Consider the following 11,978-nt stretch of genomic DNA (forward strand, 5'->3'; position numbering starts at 1 on the left):
AGCAATTGGTTCTTCATAAAAAATTGGAGGTTTGTTTCAATCAACAAGTTTCTCTTTGATAGATATTCTAAAGGAGAATGACCATGCAAGATTTTCGTTACAATCATCGACAATATTAAAGCAATCAACAAAGCCATTAGATTTGAATTTGTTTGGATTTATGCCTCTATGAAACTTTAGGATGTCAATATGGAGATTTGTTTCGCACTACTTCTGATCACCAACAGCAACTACAACCACCTTGGTTGCTTGCCTTAATGATGATAAAGAACAAGTGAAAGAACCTCAATGAAACTTTGGGATCTCAATCTTGAGACCCGTTTCCCATCGTTTTGGTCACCATTTGTAACTATACATCTGATTTGGTTGTTTGCCTTGATGATAAAAAGGAATGAGTGGAGGCACTTGCGTCTTCTCAACTCTGCCACCTCTTCTTGTGTTTTGTTGTTGAGTTCTTAATCCATGATGTGAGCCACTTGTTTTTTCTTAGAGGCCATCATCCAAAGAAGGATCAAATTTGTGCTTCGATACCAAATGGAGTAGTTTGGAAAACAAATCACGTTCAAAGAAGCTTTAAAGATAAGAACCCGAGCCAAAAATAAATAGAAAGAACAACTATTCATTGAACACTTAAGAAAAAATCAACAAAAAACTCCCCTAGCTTTGCCCTAACTACTCTTTATATATACTTCTTTACACCCTTATGCCTCATACAAGGAAGTTTCCTAATCTAATAAAACACTCATTATAATCCTATTAAATCTCTTCAAAAAAGAAAGTCCTAATTGAATACAAATTTGAAAATCCTATTGTAATGCTAACTTGGTAATTATGTACTAAGATAGACATTGATGCTAATTTGGTAAATGCGAACTAATATAGAAATTCTGTGATGATGCTATTTCGACAAATATTTACTAAGTTGGGTGGGCGACATCATCTCTGCTTCTTATGTGTCATGTAGTGGTCCCAACTTGCATAGAACTTATTAGCTTCCTTCTGTACTGCATCATCCTCCCCTTATACGTACTAAGATAGGTCTTCAAAATCCAACTTTGTAAATGTTTACTCGATTGGTTCGAATCCCGTACTATATCATGTTGTTTAAAAATTGCCTTAAAATATCCACAAATTTTCTAACAATTGACTAAACCCTTCCCTGTCGTTAGCACTCGTTAATGGAAAAGATGGGAAAGATTATTTTTCCCATCATTTTTCTTTAAAATTTCAAAATGAAACATTTGAATAAACTTATTGTTAATGGAAATGCATGCACCAAACCTCCTGCTCCACAGTCCCGATGATCATTTCTTCCACTTTTACTATTCACTTTTATTGTCAGCAATGCTAAGTGATAAACATGGCATTTGAAATTAGAAATACAATTCAAACTTGTAAACAAAGTCCATAAATGCTAAAAAATCACAGAAAATAGATTGATGGCGTCAACAAATGCTAAAACCAAGCTTTGGAATGATCTATTAATGGCATTCCAGGTTTTTAACAGTAATATTGGAACTCAAAATCAATTACAAAAGAGTAATATTGGGATTTAAAAAATTTTATACATAGTGTCACATGTGGATGAATTGTGATGAACCCTAATGGATGCTAATGACAGGAGAGGATTTAGTCAATTGTCATAAAATGTAGAAATACTTTAAGACAATTTTTAAACAATAGGATCAGTTTGGAAGGAATACAAATACAAATACAAAAAAAATAATACAAAATGTAAAGTTTTACACTCTACATATTTTTATTTATAATCCTTCGAAGCTGAATCATAGGAGTAGAGTAAATCAATATCCTAAAGCTTAGGAATACTTTAAGATATTTTCCCATGAAAATATCAATAATTGAAATTTAGGTCGCTGTTTCTGTTTGACTTTGACATGAACATAGACTGAGAACAAATTGTTAATACAAAATTATAGATTGTGATCCCTTGTAAGTTGTAACTGAGGGAGGATAGTGACAGAAGAAATATTAGTTAAAAATATACTGGAATAAGTACAACATCACCAAAATGGAACGGGAGCAATGAGAGAGCAAATTTCTCTTTTCGATCATAAATACTGAAAAAAACGGGATATAATTTCCTCTAATCTCTAGCTATAAATAGAGACCCGCTTTATCTCTCCACTAAATTAAGATGAATATTCACGCATGTTTTCTATTTTAGTAGAAAATTTTGAGCACCTGCATCTACAGGCCATTAAGGCTGCATTTTTTAAGAGTATGGTTCTTTTTCAAAATCAGATCGGACCAGAAAAACCGGGGATTGATCACTTGATCGGTTCCATTTTACCTTAGAATTGCCATTTTGGTAAAAAATCATTGATTTAGTTAATAAATCGTTCAAACTGTCTAGTGGTTTTTGGCTGTTTTATTTTTTATTTCTTTTGTCAAAATAGACTATCCATTTGATTCAAACGGTTGAACCGTTCAAACCAGGAACGGACCCTAAATGATTCATTGTCTGATTCGATTTTAAAAACCTTATTTAAGAATCCACTTCAATTCAGCATTTGCACTTTTACCACCAGACGTAGCCGTACTAAACTATTCATAATTAATAAAATTACTAGAATTCCCCTGGCAAATTAATTTTGTTTTTATTAGTTAATGTTCTTTTTGTTATTCTCACCGGGATGACATGGTGTCTGTTTGCAGGAATTTATTTATATAAAATGGAACATGGCCAAATCAACCCCAGAAGATAAAAGAACCATCATCTACCTTGGTGTCTTTTTGCTTTTTGTTAGTTGCATGGGAAATGATAAATAATGGTTCTTCTCTGTCGGTGCTCAACAAAACTCTGAAGGCTAGAACACATTTATCTTAAGCCCAAATTACAAATTAATATAGGCGTATTTTTGTTTTATTAATAAATATGTATGTGCATTTGTATTTGACAGTATCTCTAAGACAAAATTATTTATAATTTATGAACAGTTTCTGAATGGTTATAAATGGACCGATAGCCAAACTGATATCATCCAAATTCAAAAATGAAAACCGATCTGTCCATGCAACTTCTGTCTCGTCTCACAGGATTTTACATGTAATATCTAATGGGGATATTGCCTTGAAAAAAAAAACTAATGGGGACAAAATTTACCCAGACCCAGAGTACAAGCAGCATGGATAGATTTGGCTTTTTCTTTTTAATATCCAATCTGCAGTGCAGCCTGGTTTGTTTGTCAATAGAGGTGAGTGCTTTTCACTTCACTTGCTTAACATTTCCCTACTGATTTCTTCCAATAAACCTCTTTGGCCCTACCATTCTTGTCTCTAGATTCATCAAAGCTGATATTTAATTCATGGTTGTGGAGGGGTTTTTCATTTTACCCAAAATTGGCCCTTGAGCCATCGAGAGAGAAAACCGGAACTCATTTTCTGGGCCAGATTTTTTGATGGTTTTTATATTATGTGCTGAACAATCTAAGAGTCTGGCATATGTGGAGAACACGCAATCTAAGGGTATAGTAGTGCTCTGTCCACAAACGGCAATTCTGATCCTTTTGTCCACTCAACTGAATTCTTACTCGAACTAAGGCTATGTTTGGCGGTGTTTAAGTTAAAAATAAGTAGTTAGTGAATAAGTGTTTAAAAATAAGTAGTTATTGAATAAGTGCTTAAAAACAAGTACTTATTTGAATAAGCATTTATTTGTATTTGGCACGTTTGGTAGTCTTTTTCTCCAATAAGTACTTAAATAAGCATTTGTGACTATTGTCCTCCATTTTCTTTTAAAATTTTAAAATATACCCTTATGAAAATACTTTTATGAAAACAATTTTATAACAGTACTTTTATGAAAACACTTATATGAAAGAACTTTTATAAAAGCACTTATATGAAAGCACTTTTATGAACAAAAGTACTTCTATGAAAGCATTTTTATGAAAGTACTTAATTCAACTAGGCATAATTTTATAAGTGGTATTTTAAAATTTAATTAGGGATAATTTTGAAAGAAAAAATTGAATAAATGCTTATTGTATAAGCACTTAAAGAAAATTGGAAATTTAAACTTAAAAAATAAGCCTTTATTTTTAAAATAAGCGCTTGTTTCGGGCTTATATCCCAAATATCAATAAGTGCTTAATAACCTAAATAAACACTTATTTTTAAGCACTCCTAAACCTTTTAGGTGAAATAAACCGCAAACTACAATAACCAATCCCTTATTCTTGCAACCAAGCATGTTCATGTGTAGCAAGTGGTAAATAAAAGGGGTTGGTGTTGTGTTTTTGTTTTGTTTCATGACATGTAAGTGATGATCTCTAGGGTGTTGCTACTGGGGAGTAGGGGCAGGATTCCTCTCTTTTTATAGGCTTCAGGCTTCAGATTCCATAGCCTATATCAGTATCCAATGAAGAATCAAAGAAAATGAGTTGGAGAAGGGACAAAAATGGGTATACTTTCTAGTTGATACTTGATAGGACATCATTGGGGTGGGGTAGAGACCGAAGCCCTGACAAGGTTCTTTGGGTTATCATATAATATCTGAGGACAATGGCCTAATTAATGCTTATTTTTTTTTCTCTAATTAATTAATTTATAGTAAGGCTTGGGATTAGACCCACTACAAAATCAACTACTTAATAATCTATTCTGTTCTACATGATGCAGTGGGGCTTAGTTCAACAAAACTCCGCAGAGGCCTCTGTATTCGTACAACCAGCTAGGCACATGGAGGGCCTCAAAATCTTGAGAATCTCATCCTCTGGAGCTAGCTCTGGCTTTGATCCCAGCCCCAGCACATCTTGTCCTAGATTATATATTGGGAAGTCTTAGAATCCAATGGGTGGAGTTTTCTGTTTGACTAGGGAAAATAAATAAGGTCTGATTGATTTGGGAATTGTGATTAAACAAAGGGAAAAGCTCTTCAGATGAGATCTAAACTTGGATTTACAAGTGTAATTGTGTAATGTATTTTGTAATGCTTTGCAAGGGCACCATCACCATGCTAGCGTTCTTACCCAAAAGCATTAAAGGGGGACCGTGAGCTCAGCTTAGGAATTTTAAATCCAAGACATTCATTTGATAATCTCAGCCCCTGTTGCCCTTCTCCCTCAGAATCTTGGACCGTACTTGTCATTCTGGTATTGCGTTAAAACCCATTAAGAATTGGGCCCAACTCTTGAACCGGTTGGCATGCTTTGCCAATGTTTTTAAACACCAACCCGGAACGAAAGCCCCTTTGGCCACCGGTTTCCGGATCAGCAGTTCGACCATCTGATTCAAATGAATGGCCCAGTCCAATTTAAAAACTTAAAAATGTAAAACATAATTAAAATAAAAATAGCCAAAAACTGTTGTTTGACTGCCTGGGTCAGCAGGTCACTGACCAAATCTACGGTTTTTGGCCAAAGAACAGGTTGAGGTTGAAACGGAACCGGTTGCCTGAATGGTTTCTGAGCCAAATGGTCCAACCATCTGAGTCAACGATAGCTTGGAAACCATGGTGTATGCATATAAAAGTAAATCGTGTAAATCTTTAAAAACATTTTAGGTTTTAGTGTTTTTCTGTAAGAAATTGTCAAATTCCAACTATCCGATTTTATCGTAAAAGCTTAATTGGTTGGGTCAAGAACCACATACCATATCTAAACACGAAAAGGGACCTGGCAAAACTCAGAATGCAGAGATATAAAAAGGATCCACGTCTGGCCGTCTGGGAATACCATAACCAGGCCTTGACCCAATAGGTTATCACCAACAATTGCATCATCCTCCCCATACCGCCAGACTTGCCAACATCAGGAGCATGAATTCTGAAAGGCTACCTTCCTAATGCACTTAATTCAGTTTGATGAGATAAATTGACTTAATTCTGCAATGTAATAAACAAAAATCCCATTTGACTAGATAATTTTCCATGTAAAAACTTTTGATATTTCTGCAATTAACCAAGTTGCTACGTTTTTCTCTTTGGACAAAATTATAAATACAAATATACAATCTTCAGGTGCTGATTCTATGGTACTTGATCATGACAGCTGAGATGGCAGTCCAAACTGAATCCAAGGGATTATCCAAATCACGTTCTTCACTTCTCAGTCTCTGCTGCTTTAGAACTCCGAGCGATCCATACAGTAGAAAACAGCTCACAACAGACGGAAAACTGTGCACCAATGGAACAGAGTGTTTAGTTGTATAAAACTCCGTATATACAGATTGGCATGTTCTGGGTGGACTCCTATACTGGGCCATTTCCAAGCTTATTAACCTGGTCTATCAAAGCGGCATTATAAAATGAAGCATAGCCTAATCAAGTTGTTGGTAGGTTATGGACTTCCCTTGACAAAGACACCAAGAAGACTACCAGGGCAAAATAATTCCCATGCAGCCCGAATCAGCAAGTACAACTTTGGACAGACCACTGATATGGAAGCCATCCCAACAGAGCTTCAGCAAATTGAATTTTGATGCACCCTTCCTACCCTATCAGTGATGTTTCAATTGGAAATTACCCCAGGAGTGGTAATTTTTCTTCAAATTCAGTGGAGGGACAAATGATCAATTATCAAATACCAGCAGTGTTGAGGAGGCATAACTCTGGGTTGTTAATATGGCCTTAGGTGGGTGGTCAGGCTGAACATTAAACTAGTAGTGGAAGAGGTTGCTCAAACTTCATTGGATCAAAAAAACTCCCTCTTGTGGCAAGTCATTCCGCTCTTCTTGAAACATGTTTTAACTTTGCAGTGGTATTTTGATTGTATAAACTTCACTAATGTAGTAGGCATCCAGAGACTATAGTTTTGGATGTCCTATATCCAATGGCTATCTAGGTTTGATGTGTTTTATGCATATTGTTTTGGTCTTTTGTTTCTTAAGGTTTTGCTTGGAGGGAGAATTGAAATTTCTTAAGAAGAAAGATGTCGAGTCAAACATTACCCTATTGATTCACATCCTTTCTCCAGATGTAGTAGGCACCCAGAGACTATAGTTTTGGATGTCCTATATCCAATGGCTATCTAGGTTTGATGTGTTTTATGCATAATGTTTTGGTTTTTTGTTTCTCAAGGTTTTGCTTAGAGGGGAGAACTGAAATTTCTTAAGAAGAAAGATGTCAAGTCAAATGTTACCCTATTGATTCACATCCTTTCTCCGGATGAGCAAGATGATGACCTCCAACTTGGCTGAAAAACATTGAGAACCCCATTAAGATAAAACACAGAGTACATAAATACATACAATTGAGCAGAACTTACCATAAAAAGAGTCAGGTAATGATGGAAAAATGTAAGCCTTAGTAGCTTGGACATAGTGACATACCTTCATGCTGCACTGACATAGGGTCCAATGACAGAGCAATTTCCATGAATAACAATGCAAGAAAACCCTGCCTCAGGTCAAATGATCAGAAAAACCAGTCACGAGTATTTGAAAAAGATGATGGCAGACAAGAGATGCCTTCACCAGTTCAGCTTCAAATCAGAGATTGATGAGTGCAGTCAGTCATTAGCCAGCCATTTGTCACTGGCATGTTAATGCAAGTTATGAACAAAGCAAATTATTAGTCTTCCATTCTTCCCATGGTCTCATTCTTTGTCTCCTGCTAGTTCCTTTCTATAATCTAAACATTGGCATTTACCCCACAAAACAGAAAACTACCCAGTGCCTTCCCAGTAGTCAAGAAAATCACTTTTTTGGGGTTGCACACTTAATATACTGCCTTGACCCCAGCCTTTTTGCACCCGTTTAAGAACTTTTATTGCTATTCTGCTCCCATCATCTCTGCAAATGAAAGGGTCATTAGATAAGAAAGTAGAACAGACATCCTAATTGTACCATACAGAATCAAATTATCCAATAGATAACATATAACGAATGCTTAACAAACATCATAACCATCCACTTGGTAGGTGAAAAGGGTGGGAGCCAAATTTCCAGTTTATTCACAGCACTAGGTAATACTGGCATAACAATAGGTACCTGACACAAAACATGGATAGTTGGATCCTGTACTAACATCTGGCATCTTGTATGACATCCTCACATCATGCTGATGATGCTCCAAGGCTTTTTCCCCCCAAAAGGCAAGAGGGTGGTTAAGGCAGACTTCAAGTAGAGACAGATATATGTGGCAAGCATGGGAAAGGTGTAAGGGAGACTACATCCCAGGTCTATGGTAATAAGTCCCACATATTACTAACTGTTATAGTTGGCATCTTCACTCCAAATTTACGTTACTGAAAACAAATTAGCACAGATGCTACAAGGTGTCAAAGTACTTGCTAAGATTCTAAGACTTTGAATTTTGCGTTTTAACATGTGCCAAGCATTTGCATCATACATGCTGGAACATAACAATAAAATAAACAAATATATGACACACATGCATAGAGGTTTTGTTAATTGTTTTTTATTTTTTTCTTGCTCCCATTCCCTGATTTCATTCTTTTTTCCTTTTTTTCCTCAAAAGTTTACTTATAGGATACATAGTATGTCCAAGTTTGTATAATAAAAAGGCAAGACATGCTTCTCATTTGCTTCCACCAGCTTCTCTCCTTTCCTTCAACAATAAGGCGAAGGTTCATTTCAAAATTTTCTTTATTTACTAACTCCTTGCTTTTAATTTTTAAATAGTTTATGGATTGAATATTTATATATGCCTATGTCCCCGTCCTCATATTGATTGAAGATTTTATTCATTCTTCTTCTTCCTCAAAAATTTCCATGTAGGATTAGGATACATAGTATATACAAGATTCTAGACTAGAAAGGTAAGCATTCTTCTCATTTTCTTCCATCAGCTTCCCTCTTTGCCTTCCTCAATAAGGCAAAGTTTCCTCCATTTTGAAAAATCTATGATGCCAGAAAGACATGAAACCAATCAAAACCTCCTGTGAATTTTGATGAAAACCCACCTGATTGGTTAGCACTATGATGATGCCACTTGATTGATTATAAGTTATTCCGGTATCATGTCTTTCCAGCATCATAGTCGAACCCTTTATTTATTTACTCTTTGCTTATAAGTTTTAATTATTTTATAGATTGAATATTTGTCTATAGCTATGTCCCCATTCCCATCCCATCAATTTCTAGAGGCTCATGTGCTAAAAATAATGTGCATTGTGCATGCTGTAATTTTAAAGGAAATGGTGAAACTTTTCTTTCTCAAAAATAAAAAAGGCAGTGATCTGGGCACACCATTTTTTTAAGGGGAAACATGACTGGTTAAATGCCTAGAAGCACTTAACCCCCTGTACTAAATTTTGTTATTGTAAATAAGGTACATTTCATCTTTTCACAAAGGAGCTACAAAAATGAATAACGAGGTATGAAAGAAAAGCATCTAAAACAACGGAGTTTGGCGGGTAAACATAAAGAGATGTTAGACCAAATAAATAAACAAAGATTGAAAAGAATAGAATACCTGTGCAATAGATTCTTCCAATCACTTTCACCACACACTTTTTCTAATTCACTATGTTTCAATTTTTTCTTGTAACATCGCTTGTGATAAGGCTTATTTGTGACTCTTCCTTCTGAAGCCATTTCCATCATCTTCTCTGCAAGTTCATCAGCCTCATGTTTCTTTCCCCTTTTACCTAACTCATCAATTACTGGCATAAATGATGCAGGATTAAACTGATATCCCTTGTCAATCATCCTACTAAGGATATCATGAGCTCCTTCTAACTTTTCTTCTTTGCATAGCCTTTCAACTAGAGATGTATAGGAAAATCCCCCCAAATCAAAACCTCTATCTATTGCAGCTTCAAGTAGTTCCTTAGCTTCTGAAACTTTCTCTCTAACAAGTAACTCATTGAACATTATGTCATATAGTGCTTCCTTGTGGCCAAATATACTTACAGAAAATTCAAAAACCTCCTGTGCTGCTCCAAAATCACAAGCCTTGCAGAAGGCTTTGATTAACAACTTGAAAGAAGAAACATTAGGAAATATACTCTTCTGCAACATTTCATCTAAGAGAGATGTAGCATCTTGTGTCCTCCCTACTTCACAGAGAGAACTAATAATACTATTATAGGTGAAGACATCAGGAGAAACCCCACTTTCTCTCATCTCGTTCATCAATTTATACATTTCATCTACTTGATGTTTACTACCCAGAGCCCAGATCAATGGGTTGTATGTTCGAGTACTCTTCTTGCAACCCTTTTTCTCCATGTCTCTCAGAACCCGGAATGCTGATGAGAGTTTTCCATGTTTACAGAAACCATGTATAAAGGTATCATAAATAATTGAATCAGGCTCCACCTTTTTCCCCACCATCTCGATGAACTTATTTTTAGCTTCATGCATCCTTCCAGCCTTGCATAGCCCATCAATTATAGTTGAGTATGTGATCAAATCAGGCAAGCATTTCTTCCTTTTATTATTATTATTATCTACTAGCCCAATAAATGAGTTTCCAAGTACGCCAAGGGCAGCACTTCCATGAACCCACATCTCATCCACAATCTCAATGGCCTTATCCAACATCCCACTTCTGCAGAGACCATCAATTACTATATTACAGGTCACGATATCTAAAACATACCCTCTCTCATTCATCTTCTGTAACAATTTCTCAGCTTCGGAGGTTTTCCCTTCTTTCCATAGACTTTGCAACAAAATATTGCAAGTAAAAGTGTTTGGATAACACCCATTCCTCATCATTTCATGGAGAATTTTATTGGCATCTAAAACCTTCCCTTTACTGCAATATCCATGGAGCAAGATACTATATGTTACAGTATCTGGTGAAATACCATTACTAATCATCAAACCCAACACCATTCTTGCATCCAAGATCATCCCACTCTTGCACAACCCATCAATCAATATGTTGTATGAGTAAATATTTGGAGTTATGCCCTTGTCAACCATCTCCGTAAGCACCAATCGTGCCCTCAGTAGCTTACCATTCGTCACCAAACCCATCAACCATATATTATAACTCTCCAACTTCATAAAACCATCTTTATTCATAGACTCGATCAAAAGGTCAGCCTTATCCAACATCCCTCCCTGGAAAAAGCCTCTTAGCATTATGTTGCATGTGATATGGTTAGGCTTAGGCAACCCCAATTCATCATCCTGCATATCTCTAAAAATTTTAGAAGCTTCTAGGATCTTCCCTAAACCACAAAGAGCTGAAATCCTGGCATTGAAGGTAACAACATTGGGAAAGAGCCCATCTGCTCTCATCCTCTCAACCAATCTCTCAGCTTCTTCAATCCTGCCCTCCTTGCAGAAACTAGAGATCAAAGTGTTGTAAATTACTGTGTTAGCAGAACATCCAACTCTCCTCATCTCATCCAAAAGCTCCAGGCCCCGAGAACTAATGCCAGCTCTGCAATACCCATGAATCAAAATCCCAAAGCTGAACCCGTTCGGCTTGCACCCCTTCTCATGCATTTTGTCAAACAATTTTTGGGCATCTTCCAAACGACCTGAATCACAAAGAGCAGATATCAAGATATTAAAGGTATAAGTCTCTGGTGAAACTCCGGCAATAAGCATGTCTTTGTATAGCTCAGAAACAAGTTCTAGCCGATTGTCTCGAAGGGAGGACTCAAGAAGCACATTGTATAGACGAACAGGAGGAGGTTCAGTGGGGAATTGACTTCGAAGAGATTGAAACTGAGAGAGGGCCTTATCGAGTAGCCCCAATTTCGCTGAGATTTGAGCGAGAGTAGTAAGAGAGAGGCGGGAAGTTTCAGGGGGCTGAAGGAGGAGGAGTTGGTGGAGTTGGTCGATTTCAGGTAGCATTTTGGCGCGAACAAGAGTTTGCGCAATGGCGGAAATGGACTGAAGACAGGATTTGAAAGTGGCAGGAGAGGAAAGATGGTACTTGAAGAATTGCCATGTCAAGGAGGGATTGCTTCTAGTCTTCTTGACAACGGTATTTGCGAGAGTGGCCACTTCGGCCATGTAACACTTGAAAATTGTTTCCCGGCAGAGGAGCGATCTGGTTTTTAAAGCATATGAGGTCCTTTACTGGGCCA

The 11,978-nt window shown here is 36.5% G+C and overlaps 1 protein-coding gene across 1 annotated transcript; it reads right to left on the minus strand.

Moving 5' to 3' along the window:
• Positions 1–5,853: 5,853 nt before the first annotated feature.
• On the minus strand, positions 5,854–11,904 carry LOC104605964 (Pentatricopeptide repeat (PPR) superfamily protein). Its single transcript, XM_010270929.3, has 4 exons — positions 9,398–11,904; positions 7,291–7,752; positions 7,101–7,154; positions 5,854–6,136 (listed from the first exon to the last, which is right to left on the minus strand). The coding sequence occupies exons 1-2, from the start codon at positions 11,902–11,904 to the stop codon at positions 7,626–7,628; spliced, it is 2,634 nt and encodes an 877-aa protein (XP_010269231.1). The 3' UTR covers positions 5,854–6,136; positions 7,101–7,154; positions 7,291–7,625.
• Positions 11,905–11,978: the final 74 nt, after the last annotated feature.

The sequence above is a fragment of the Nelumbo nucifera genome, chromosome 1 (assembly GCF_055504915.1).
Source record: "Nelumbo nucifera cultivar China Antique chromosome 1, China Antique-T2T, whole genome shotgun sequence".
NCBI lineage: Eukaryota > Viridiplantae > Streptophyta > Magnoliopsida > Proteales > Nelumbonaceae > Nelumbo > Nelumbo nucifera.